The following is a 13,276-nucleotide window of genomic DNA, read 5'->3' as shown; positions in this document are numbered from 1 at the left end:
ATTCCTGAGCTGGGCTGTTGGGGAGGCTGGGCAGCAATTTCAGAAAGCCCAAACAGCAGGAACAACCCAGAACAGAGCAACATCAGTCGGGAGGAGAAAATGGAATGAACAGGTTTATTTGACCCAAAAGAGGACCAAAGAGGAGGACAAGATAAGTCTTGTGCATGAAATGCTTCTGAAAGGAAGGAAGTTATTTGTTCTCCATGCTGAGGATACAGACAAGATACAAATGGCTTAAACTGAAGACAGAAAGATTGATGTTAGATAACAAATTTTTTAAAGTCCTCCTGTACAGCCTGTGGCTTAAGCACTGGAGTGGGTTTTCTAGGAAGGTTCCTCAGAGGTCTTTCAAGAAGATCAGAGGAGCTGCCATCAGGAACGAGGCAGGCTCAGTCTAACCTGCTTTGGATGGACTGGCTGACCTTCAGAGAAGCCTCTGAGCCAGGTGACTCTGAAGATGGAGATGGGGGCAGGAGAGGTGTGGGCTGAAAGCCACTGATGGGGCATGTGAAAGGGAAGGGGGACAGACCTTTTTGCTGCTTGTCACCTGCAATTTGATTGTTACATTCCTCAGCAATTTACTCCCCTTTGTGCTTCAGTTTCCTCACTGTGCACAGGGGATTTATTTCTTCCACTTTCTTAAAAGTTTGCAAGATCTATAACAACACTCTGAGTTCCTTTGCCCATCTCCCTGCCCCAGCCCAGGGGTGAGGGTCTGCACTGTGGTGGGTGCAGTCCAGGTGCAACCTGTGCTGGGGTTAGTGTCAGCACCAAGGGGAAAACCTCTGTGTTTCATTCTAAACTTGTCAAAATGTCTCAACTGCAAAATAAATGTACTGATTAATTCATTGTATTTATTTTAAAATGCAATAATGTGAAGCAGAACCATTTTTTAGGTGATACTTTGCAATTGAATATAAATGAAGGAAACTCCATCCCATTGAAGGACTCGCTGGACCTTGATTTTTACAGACATCTTCAGTGGTTTCTGGAACATTCTGGAAGAGGGCAGTGCCTCCACACTGGAGCAGGGAGATGCTGTGTGCCTGATGACTCAGTATTAGACTATCTCATCATGGCTAATATGAGATTTACCACAGCAGACCAGCAAGGGGGAAAGGAATCGTGGCTGATCCCAGCTCCATTTTTAAGGCAGGATGTAGATGATGGATACTCAGCTGAAGCCCTGCTCATGGCAGTACAAGGCCTCTCAGTTTTGGGGTGGTGCTGGTTCATGTCTCTGATGGAGAAGGCCATCACCAGCAGTAACCCAGCTACCAGAGTCTTCCTTAATGCACTCTAGGTTGGGTACGTGAAGAATATCAGAGGGTTTTCCACAAAAACAAGAAACAAAGTCTACTTAAAATATAGATTGAGATGAAGTCTTTCTGGAGGACTGGCCTGAAGGGCTTTTATTTTTGTTAATGATTTTTATTTTTTTTTTAAGTCCATGATGCTCACCTAACAGAGCAATTAGTGCAATGGACCGTCCCTGATTCGAATCCGTGGTAGATTGCTATTAAAGGAAGTATTAATGGATTGCTGAGAGCTGGGAAATTGTTGCAGAAAAGTGTGTTTATGGAGTATGGTGCTGGCAGGCATGATTTCAATTGGATTTGACATGTTTAACATAAATGTATACTGCACAGCTCCTGCAGTTTATGAATAATTCCTACAGGCCGACTGCCTTTCTAATTACTGAAATTGAAAAAAACAGGTCAGGCACATCCTGACGGAAATCTATTCCTGCTCCTCCCCCCGGCTGCTTTTTGCTGCTTTTTTTTTAATATCTGGCGTTTGGAGCACTTAATGGCTGGGATGTTCTGGGGGCCTGAGAGGCTGGAGGAAGGGAACGAGGGGCATGATGGAGCCATTCAGCACTGGTGCCTGCGCCAGGGAAACCTGGGAGAGAAGGACTGGGAGGTTGCCTGTAACTGTGTTTTTCCAAGGATATGCAAAGCACAAAAGGCTGCTGGGTGGCAGCTCCAGCCCAGAACCATGGCTGGGCTGGGGGGCTCCATGCAGGAGCCAGCTGAGCTCCAGGCATGCTGGGCTCTGGCAGCATTGGAGGTGCTGCAGGAACTGCTGCAGGTGAGGTCTGTGGTGCCAAGCAAAGGCCACCTCCAGGAGCCCCTGGTGCTGCTTAGCACCTCACAGAGGCGTCTGCTGGGTGTTTTCATGTTCATATGGAGCAAGACAGGGAAGTCTGGTACTGGCTGGAGCTTCTGGACATGAATATTTAATAGTAATTCAGCTGTGGGTACATGCTGCAGGTGGGAAGGTATGACACAGCATTAGAAAAAACAAATTATTTGGCCATTTTGGGGGCTGTGAAGCAGCAGCAAGGATGAGTGCAGGGTGTGCCAAGCGTGGGGCATTTACCTGTCAGTTGAGTTACTGTCAAACACAGAGCTGAGAAATGCTGCAGAGCAACCGGTAGTGCACAGGCCTGGTAGTGTGGCTACAGCAGGTGATGGGAACAGAAGTTCCTTCAGGAATGGGGAATTGAACAGTGTTTGGGGAGGAAATGCTGGCTGTATGTGACTGAGGGGGTGGCAGTGCTCCAGCAGTGCTGGGTGCCCCGTGCCCCTCAGTCCGTGTGAGCTCTGGCCATTCCTGCATCGTGGCAGTTTGTGGAGAATATATGAAATGGACAATCTAGCCCTGGATTTCAGGAGACACACAGGTGCTGTCAAGGCACAGGGGGCAGAAGCTTTGGGCATTGATGGCACAGGGCTGTGTGGCACAGTGGCACAGTAGCAGCTCCCTCTGGTCCAAGGACTTGTGGTGCTGAGTGATGGCTCCAAGAGCACATTGAGGTGATTTGAGGAAGGAGGCACCACCAAATACAGAATGCTATTTTCCATCAGGCAGTGAAAGCACAGTTCCCTGCTGTTGCTGAGAAGTTTCCCAGGCCAGTGGCTGGACTTCATGGCAAGGAGTTTTTTGGAGGCTGGTGGTGTTTAAATCAATGGCAATAGCAGAAACCCCACTGTAAATTTCTAGGGCAAGTGGCAAGCTGGTTTACGGAATGCAGGGAGATGAGAACCTCTGGCTTACGGAAAGCAGCATGAATTAATAATCATTTAATTGGCTTTTCCATTATGTTGCTTGGTTGGGAGATGGAAGTTTAGATGAAGGGGCTGTCAGTGATACTTTAGCTAAAAGAATCTGATGGGGAGGAGGTGGGTGGTGACTTCCTTCCCACCAAGATGGAGAGCAGCAGTTTAGGGGGTCCCTGCTGGCTTTGCCTCTGGAACCAGTAGAGGAAAGGTCCCCACTTGCAAGGAAGTGCCCTTCTCACCTCTGGAATATACCCAGGGAAGATCTCTCCTCCTCCTCTGAAAAGCAGCAGCTGCTGAGGAGAGTGAGAAGATGAGTAGATCTCCAGAAGTGCTGGGACAGCCCTGCCCCATCACACTTGGCTTTTAGGGGACATTTGTTGAGAAACACAGGTCTCCCTCTAAGTCAGTGAATCTGACCTAAACCCATTTAAAGAGTCAAAGTAATAACAATACTATTGATATTGATATATTGATATTATATAAATCATCATTTAAACCAAATTCCTTTTTCTGCCCTGCAAGGCCTGGACCTGGAAGCAAGATGCAGGCCATGGTCACAGCACAGGTATTGTCTTCCATGTGCTCCAGTGTCACTCAGCCCTTCAAGGCCGTGGCCTTCTGGGCATTTTGAGCTCAGGACATTCTGTCCTGTCCTCTGTGCACAGACAGAAGGTTCCAGGCTGTGCTAAGAGCTCTGCAGGCAGACGCCAAGCCGTGTCCTCATTTCTCCTGGTAGCAGAGAGTTCTTAATTCCTCTGATCATCTGTGATGTGGACTGAATGTGTCATTTTGTGCATTTGACTGTTTATCAACAATAAACTTCAGTCTTGGTGTTCAAATTCCCAGATGAGCTATCAACTCAAAAACTAATACTTAAAATAAATATCCTGTGTGCAACAAATCAGTTATTCTTGGGTCTGGACAATCATCAATAATTCTAGTTTTGAAGGATTAAGGTTATTGGGGTTGGATCAAGTGATTTAATGAAATTAGACACTTAGGAGATGGTACATTTTAATTACCTGTTACTAATTCTAAGCAGGCTGCTTCGCAGTAGAAAGGAGATGAGAAAATACCCTGTTGTGACTCCCAAGGTTGGAGCTGGTGTTCAGCACTCTGGAGTAGCTGATGGTTGGGCTGAATTCAGTCACTGCATCCAAAAACACTCCAGTGGTGAGCAGCTGGCAGTGGTCAGTGCCCAGTTCAGGGATACAGTGTGGACCACACGGGAGCCACAGTCACCACCCAGAGAGGTCTAAAGGGACCCAAAGCCATGACTGTCACTGTCATCCCTGCCCAGTGCAGGTCCAGAGCAGCACTCACATGGCTGTGCCAGACCACCCTGGCAGACCTGGGGTCTCCAGCTGCTCATCCCAACACCAGCAGCCTGATGGGGGCTGGCAGGTCAGTGCCTGAGGTCACACTGAGGACTGGACAGTGTCAGCAGCAATCAGGCTCCTGACAAGGGCCCTCACATCACACAGGGCTCGGGCAGGGCACTTTAAGGCAGGGTGGTCCTTCACCCACCAGTGCTGGCTCTTGGTGGTGGTCTCTCCTCCCCAAACCCTCTGGGAGGTACTGTGTTCCTCAACAGAGGAGCAGCAGAGTGGTGCCATGTCCCTAATGCTCCAGGCACATTTATTATAGGAAGCAGGGAAGGTCAGCTCTGGCCCTGCAGATTTCTTTAAGCCATTTGCAGTTCTGGACCCCAGGGAGAGTCTCGGTTCAAACTGAGCTGAGCGGAGCAGCCCGTTGTTCTGTAGGGGCAGAGCAGGGTCTGTGGTGGTGTCTGTCAGTCAGCACTGACACTGCAAACTCATTCCACTCCTGGTTTGGATGTTTTTGTGGAGTTGGCAGCACAGCAGAGTCCTGGGGGCTGGGTTTCAGGTACAGCTGGGACTGGACATGCACACATGCAGGCTGTGCTGCCCAGCCAGGCATGAAGCACCAGGCATGCAGCCAGCAGTGCTGTGGGGAGCAAGATCACTTCCAAGCCCATTCAGTATGGACAAGCCTACCAGGAGAAATTCAGCAGTCCCAGATCAAATGCTCTAATCCCTGCCTCGCTCTGGCAGTACTGTTACCTGTTTGTAATACTTGTTTTCTCTCTTTGGAACTTATTTTGCCTCTATTCAGCTGCATGCAGAGATGGGGACTGGCAGGGAAGGTGGTTAGAAATGGGAATTGTATTCTCTGCTGTGATATGGTAGGTTTGGAAATGCAGCTCATGGCAGTGCACAGAAGGGTCTTTGGAAAGGAAGCAGTTTGCTGGGATCTGACTCTTGATGGTATCATCTGAAACAAGGAGCAGATACCAGCGGGTTCACAAGTTGAGTAGGAGAAAGGGGGAAGAGTATGGGGGCCTGGCCTGAGAATGCTACAGCGCCTTGTTAATCGGCAGCTGATCCATCATATTAAATATCCAGCTGTCAGATATTACCTTTCAAGTGAAAATGAATAACTCCCATTAAGGGCGAAATGGGTTTGAAGTCGATTCGAGACAGATTAAAGTACCGTTATGAATGTGTGTTCGGGGAGGAGGAGATGGGGGCTGTGTATAATATACTTGTCCTTACAGTTTTTAAATAATAGATGTCCCACAAATTTATGTAGTGAAGGCAGCCAGGGTTCGGGGGAGGAGAAAGGTCAGGGATGTGCTTCTCCCAGTGCCACAACTCGTGGAGTGTTTTGCTGTTGACTTTAGGGCTCATTTGCATTTCTCTGTTTGGCTGGGATAAAGTGGCCTTTTCTCAGCTTATCACAGTGGGAGCGTTTGGGTCCCCTTGGCTGGGTCCTGCCAAAATTGGCTAGGAAGCACCAGATATGCACATCCCTCTGGAGGCGTGGGCTGAGCTGGGCAGAGCCTTCCCAGCAGCACCACTGCTGCCAGCATGGGTGCCACCAATTGGGCTGGCAGCCACCAGCCCTCTCCAGGGCAAACACATTTCAGGGTGTCTATATGTCCTGGGTCAGACAGGGGTATGACTTCTTCCTTACTGAGTAAGTCCAGCTGCTCCTGGAGGTGGCACATGGGCCTTCACCCTCTGGCCAAGCATTTGTGTGTCCAGTGCAGCCACAGGCCCAGAGTCTCCTGCACGTGCAGGTTGTAAGCATCCCCTAGAAACAGCTGAGGTTTTTCTGCTTCTGGCCACCAGTGACACAGTTCCCTTGCTGTGGCAGATCAGCAGGAAGGAACTGGTTTTGGTGAGGTTTGTGTTGCAGGACGTAGGTCAGTCCTCAGATTCATCCTCCTCCAAGTCCTTAGGGTGTTTGTCAAGCAGTAAATGGAAGCCCTGTCACTGTCCAGCCGAGGCCTCTTTGGGGTGTCCTGATGTTAATTGCTTTCTGTTGCAGCACCAGCCAGCCAGCCAGAGAAGGAGCTGACAGAGCCTCCAGCATCCTCGAAGCGGATATCGTTTCCCAGCAGCTCTGAGTCACCTCTCTCCTTTAAGTGGTCAAAAACTTCAGAGGAGACCAAATCAGAGCAGGTAAGGCGGAAGAACCCATCTCTCTGTGCAGGTAATGTGTTTCCAATGTGCCAAAAGCAAAGAATAAAATGGGAGAAAGAGGATGAAAGGAGATAACTGGTGGTAGAAGGCATCAAATTATTAAAGCCTGGCTGTAAGAGAGGAAAATAGCACCTGTAAGAGAGCTGTGTGGTTCATTTGTGTGCTCCACAGATGTACCAGTGTCCGTACTGCAAGTACAGCAACACCGACGTGAACCGGCTGCGGGTGCACGCCATGACCCAGCACTCGGTGCAGCCCATGCTCCGCTGCCCTCTCTGCCAGGACATGCTCAACAACAAGATCCACCTGCAGCTGCACCTCACCCACCTGCACAGCGTGTCCCCTGACTGTGTGGAGAAGCTCATCATGACGGTAAGTGGCTGTGTAAGGCAGGCAGGGCTGCTGCCATCCCAGCGTGTCCACTGCCATCCCCACAGAGCTGAGGAGCAGGGAGTTGCTGTGGTGCTCAGCTCCTCCACCTGTCAGAGCTCTGCCATCAGGGTTTGCTGCATCCTGGTGTGTTGTGTCCCCTGCTCGAGCCCTGTGAAGCTCAACTGTTGAGTGATTTCCCTGTGAAATAAGGATAAATACAAATTTCCCTGACCTCATGAGGTCAGCGCTTGGGATGGCAGCTTGTGCAAAAGCTTCTGGAAGATGCAGCAGCTGATGGGATATATTGTCCCTGTTGTTTCTTTGGTATAATATTTGATGCAAGGTTGTGTCTTCATTTAAGAACTTGTCATCATGTGTACAAACTAAGTGTTTATTTTGACTCCTGTGAGTTCTTTCTCTGTTGTTTTTTTCTTGCACCCTGTTTCTGCTTGTTTTCTCCCTTCTTTGCCAGTTCTTGGCACTGGGGTGAATAACACAGTGTTTGTTATAACACTGATGTCCTTCACCAGTTCCCTCCTGTGACGTCTGAGCAAGCACACACAGCATGGCCCAGCTGTTCTCTTACAGTTTTCTTGTCTCTTTCTGTCACTCTTCCTCTCCACAACTCCCCAAAAGGAGGTTGGAGCCGGGTGGGGTAGGTCTCTTCTCCCACATAATTAGTGGCAGGATGAGAGGACTAGCTGCAAACAGTTTTAATGATTCTGTGATTCCTTTTGTGACTCCTCGAAGGCAGTAGTCACAGTCCTGGAATCAGGAGTAGTCCTGGAAGGGACCCCTGGAGCTGCTCCAGTCCAAGCTCCCTGCCCAGGCAGGGTCCCTTGAGCATGTTGCTCAGGATTGTGTCCAGACAGCATTTGAGTATCTCCAGGAAAGGAGACTCCAGAGGCTCTCTGGGCAGCCAGTTCCAGTTCCCACTCCATAAAGTACCTTTATGCTCTTGTCTTCCTGCTTTGCATTATTAGCTGCCTGTTCCCTCAGGGCTTCTCAGGATGTAGCTCTGCCCTGCCTGAGCACCTGGGGGACAGAGCTGTCCTGTCCCACAGCCCACGGCCTCTGTGACCTGTGTCTGTTTCATTGGTGCTGCTCAAGTGTGGAAATACCTTCTGAGGGTTTAAACAGCCCTTGTTCACCTCCTAACTACATTGATGGCAGGTGTTTCGGCTTTCTAAGAGCAGAAGCCACCCCCTTCCCTAGGCCGGTGGGTGTAACCAGTTTGTTTGGGGTAGCTGTCATGCTGGTCTGGAGGGGTTTGTTTTCAGCCAGGCAGGGGCACCTGGGAGGATGTGTGGTCTGGAGCAGGAGTGTTGGGCTGGCCTGTCCTCAGGCATATCTGTGTCCTCCAGGATACGAGGGAATGGGAGGAGCCCCCATGATGGAGCTCAGGACACTCTGCAGAGCAGGTCAGGCACGGTCCCTTGGGTGAGCCCACCTGCTGTGCTGGAGTATGGCCACAGGGCTCTGCGAGGATCAGCAGAGACTGGCCCAGACATGATGCTCATCCTCATGTGTGTTCCTGGTTTTCCCACCTTTCTTCCCTTTGGCACTTAGAGACACACATGGGATGAGGGTTGCCTCTCCCGCTCCAGGTCTCACAGCACAGGTGAAGAAAGTGGGTCTTTTTCTATTCTACGACAATATTTTGAGACATCAGTATGGTTTGTGCAGAACATGGCAGCATCAGGGTCCTAATTTTGCTCCTTCTCACGGGGATCCATCTCACTCTGGGGCACACGTCGGGCGTCAGCGCTGCGGCGAGGGACGGGCAGCCCGTGGCTGAGAGCGGGTCCCTCTCCAGCAGCGTCTGCGCTCGGCGTTGGAGGAGGCTCCAGTTAATAACACCTTATCAGACGCCGTTCAGGAACCTGCAGTGTCTAATATGTCTGTTGCCATGGCAACGGCTCCTGCTCGCGCTCAGCATCTCGGAGCTGCCTGGCCCTGCTCCCTCCTTTTCATATCACCAGCAGCCGGGCGGGCTGTCCCGTGGGACCCCCGTGTCCTCCCACTGGCCCCAGTGCAGGGACAGGGGCTGGTGGGGCTGCCTGGGCAGGGACAGAGCCTGGGGCACACACTGCTCCCCATCTCCTGCAGCTTCCTTTGCGTGGGGCTGGTGGATGAACGTGGCCAAGTTCTCTCTCTGAGGCATCTCTGAGCTGGGCCAGGCACCATCCATCCCATCACAGCCTCTGCCTGGGCCCGCTCTGGGCTGCAGGGCCCGAACTGAGGGATTGACAAGACTGATGGGCTGGAGCTGGGAGAGAGGGGAGAGAGGATGGCTTCCCAAGGGCCTCTGGGAGTGGGAGCTCTCCCTCCTCCCACAGCCAGCCTTATCCTTCTGCACATTTCTGTCTCATCATCTCTGCTGTCAGCTTATTCCTCCTCAGTTTAGGGCATCTTCCCAGTGTTCCAGTCATCTTTCCATCTTTTTCTTTTCTCCCTTGCTCCAGGAGTCATTCCTGCCCATCCCTACTATCTCACTTCCTCCTCCTGCTATCTTTACATTTTTACCCTCTTTCCCATTGTCTTTTCTTATTGCTCTCTCCCTTCTGCTGTCACTCAATTTTTCTCTCTCCCTCCTTTTCGCCCCCTCCCTCTCCCCCCTTTCCCTCTCACTCTGTGTCTCATTCTCCATCTCGGATGAAGGTAATGAAAATAATCGGGCTTCATTAATTCTGAGCCCTGTGAGATGATAGCCATTTGGAGCCATGTTTGCCAATTAGATGGTCTAAATTAGAAGTGACCTTGGTATACTGCCATCACTTTGCCTCTCGGAGTCTAATGAAGCTTTTCACTCCAGCACCCTCTCTCTCTCTTTGTAATGGAAATTACCTCCTTTGTCTGGTGGGGAACCTTCCCTCCTGTCTGTAATTCCCCTGGTTTCATAGACATGGGGACAGTGATGTATCTCCTCAGACCTCTTCTAGAGGTTTTCTTTTCAGAGCTACATGATTTCAGCATTTTGGGGTATATTCAGGGGAACCATCTCCTCGTTTGGTGTCCATAGACAGTCAGCACAGGCAGGTGCAGTGTGAGAGGAGCTGGCTGCTCACAGCAGCCAGGAGTAATTTTTTGGACATGTCAGCAATATACAGGTGTTATATTGATGGGTGCTGGGCTCTGAGCCTCCAGCCCTGCACACAAGCAGCTCTGCAGTTGGTTGTTTAAAGTCCAGTAGATCCAGTGGTGGCCAAATCTGTATATGTCATTGCTGGAGGTTGTCACCAGTGAGGAGTGGACCCACTGGTTGTTCTGCAGAGGGGTGACAGGTTTGTAGGTGGTATGTGGATACTGGTGGAGCAGGGAGGCAGGAGACCTGGCCCATCAGCCCTCAGGTGCTCTGTAACAGTCCTCACTGGGCCACTGTGTCCATAGAAATGGCCACTCAAGTGGGGTGCACCTGCCTCTGCATGGATCTCATCATCATATAGACATTTAGAGGGATCTTAGCCATCAGAGCTGCAGGGGATGGTGCTCAGACTGTGCCCAGGGGTGGGTCTGGGGTGGCTGAGACAGAGATGCTGTGCCATAGTGAGCTTTGCTGGTGACTCATGGGCCAGGAGATGGTAACTGCAGCCACACAGGGGGTAGGGTTTGGTGTTGGACAGAAAAGAACAGGTGTGAACAGGAGAAGGGAAGGGAGGAGACAAACTACATTTGTTGAACTCACAGCTGGAGGGTTGTGTTTTAGTACTGGCTCACACTGACTGATGTGTTGCTGTTGTAAAACACTCTTGGAGCCATTGAAACGGGGAGACAGGGGCTGAGCAGGAGAGGGGTTGCCAAGCTGAGAAGGGATGCCAGGATGACACACCAGGTATCACCTGTGCAGGTGAGAGGGAGGTGGAGAGTGTTTGACAGCCACACGCACTGACACGGGCTGTGCTCCAGATAAACACACTCCTTTCAATCCCTGAACAGTCACTGCCATGAAATACATCTGCAGTACAAAATGCTGTGTTGCAGAGCGCCGCTCCTGTCACACCTGCCTGGGAGCCGTGGTCCCCTGCACCCTCCTGCCCCATCATGTCCTCACTCTCAGTTTATACAAAAAGCAGCCTCAGAATGCAAGGTGAATTGTGCAGGTCCAAAGAAATGATGTGTCCTCGGATGTTTTTGCAGTGTAAAAGGACAAACCCTTCAAAAAAGGCAGTCTGGAATTCCATGTCAGTGCAGAGTGATTTGGGTGCAGCCCATTTGCACTCATTGTATCTTTGCCACCTGCTCGGGGCTGGTCCATGGGGTTGAGAGGACAGAGGGTCCAGCCCTGGATCATAGTGTAGGAAAGGGACAGGAACAGCCTGGATGGAGCCAGAGGACTAGAGTGGGTCCAGTTGCTGACCAGTGCCTTCTTTCCAGTGGTCTGCTCCCCAGGGCCAGCCCATGTCTGCACCACCACAGCTCCTGCATCCATACCCAGAATTTCTAGTTCCCTGCACTTATTTCCAAGCTTTTTTTCTGTTTGCCTTTGGGAATTTTGTGCCTGTAGCAATTTAATGTACCACAACCTTTTTTTTTTTTTTCCCTTCCTTTTTTTTTTTCCCTGTGGTGGAGGGAAGATGGAAGGAAGGGAAGGAATGGTGGCTGTGGAGATGCAGGTAGATAAAGGTAATTACTTAAACACATATAGGGCAGGACTTACAGGTTTGGAGCCCCAGATTAAGATGCAGAGGAGCATGTGAGGTTGATGATTATATTTCGGGGAGAGTTAATTGACGGAAGGTGAAGGCAGACAAAGAACCGCTGCTTACTGCCTTCTTGAATCCCAATCAGGAATTATGATTAAAGACGCGGCGAGACAACAGAGGCCTGATGAATTGGTGTCTTTTTTTTTTTCTTTTTTGCCGTCATTCACACTTGATTGACTTCAACCTTTCAAGTGCAAAAGTCTCTCTTTTCCATTATTATTCATAGCCATCTGAGTTTTTCTAATTAAAGTGTATGAAAACAATTACTGATCCGTCGTACTGAGCGTGGTGGTGGGGACGGCTGCCGTACTGTAACGCCTATGAAAAGCCACAGCTCTATAATGATGTGCAGCTGAGGTGTTAGATAATTTTATTCTTTTTCTACTCTGTTGGGGTTTTTTTTAATTTCTCATGATTTATTTTTCATAATTCCTAAAGATCCTAGGAAAGCAGGCTCTTCCTGCTGCTAGAGCTGAGAGGGACATTTTCCTCTTGCCTCCCCTTCCCGGCGTCCCTGCTCGTCCCCCTCCTCTGAGCCCAGCTACTGGAAATTGCTCTGTGACCTTTCACGTCTGCCAACCAACCACCCACAGCCTTCAGATGCTTCTGTTTAGAGTAGAAGGTGGAATGAGTTTGGTGTGCTCAGCTCCCCTCCTGGGATGTGTCAGCTGCTTTCTCTGCTGCTCCACGGGACCTGGCACTCAGGGACCTGGCCCAGGAAGGGGAGGGAGCTCTGTGTCCCTGACAGCTCAGATCACAGCTCTGCAGCCACTGCTGTGCCACCAGTGCATCCTGAGATTTTCCATGAGCTTCAGCTTCACCACAGGTGTGCTCCTCTCTCCTGCAGTTCACTCAGAGCCTTATGGTCCTTGGCTGTGCAGAAAGCTGGGTGCATGGCATGCAGCCACCACACAGATTCTCTCTCTCCTGAAATCCAGGGTTCAGATGCCCTCTCCATATCCAGTAGAAGGATGGAGAGGCTTGTTTTACCTTACACCTGAATGGGAGTGTTTAGTTGTGCCTCACCTTCCCAGCAGTGGGAGGCTGGGAGCAAGAGCACCACAGGCATGGCCAGGAGCACCTGTGAAAGGGGAATGCCCCCTGGGTGTCAGCAAGGTGTCATGGGCAGCTGCTCAAGGCTGTAGAAGAGTCTTCACTTGCCACAGGCATTGGCCAGCACTGGAAGCCCTGGGCTGGAAAACAGGGATGGTGACAGTGACGTGGGTCTGTCTGTCCTGGTGCTGTGGGGCAGCGTTCCAGCAGTGTGAGACATTGTCTCCAGACATTTAAAAGGACATTTATTGTCCTGCATCTGCTGCCAGCCATGTGCAGGCTGCTGGTGTCCCAGCACTGCACTGGTTTTGATGGTGCAGGATCTAGCCAAATACTTGAAGAGGAGCAAAGGGAATGTATCAGTCAGAGCAAGGAAAGGGTTACCAAAAGCTTTTTATTTCACAATTTGCTTTCTCTTTAGTCCTTTCTTATTCATCCTTTCCTTTGTCACCTCTCTCCTTATTTGTACTTTTCTTTCTCATGCCCCTCCTTTCCCTGCATCGATACACTTTGAAAACAGTGCTGCAATGCTCCCTGGTTCAAGATTACAGTGTACTTTACTAGGTATGATTTA

General features: G+C 50.3%; 1 protein-coding gene across 2 annotated transcripts in view; it reads left to right on the top strand.

Annotated features, from left to right (window-relative positions):
• Positions 1-13,276, top strand: part of ZFHX3 (zinc finger homeobox 3) — a gene marked incomplete at its 5' end in the record, with an annotated part of 79,481 nt that overhangs the window by 55,256 nt on the left and 10,949 nt on the right. For both annotated transcript variants that reach the window (XM_083870506.1, XM_083870507.1), the window contains 2 exons: positions 6,420-6,553; positions 6,746-6,946. In XM_083870506.1, the coding sequence (XP_083726632.1) occupies positions 6,420-6,553; positions 6,746-6,946 (335 nt within the window). The remainder of the gene's footprint in view (positions 1-6,419; positions 6,554-6,745; positions 6,947-13,276) is intronic.

Source organism: Zosterops lateralis (assembly GCF_965231275.1).
Source record: "Zosterops lateralis genome assembly, chromosome: 12".
Taxonomy (NCBI): domain Eukaryota; kingdom Metazoa; phylum Chordata; class Aves; order Passeriformes; family Zosteropidae; genus Zosterops; species Zosterops lateralis.
The sequence above is the reverse complement of the archived record's forward strand: the minus strand, read 5'-3'. Positions and strand labels throughout refer to the sequence as shown.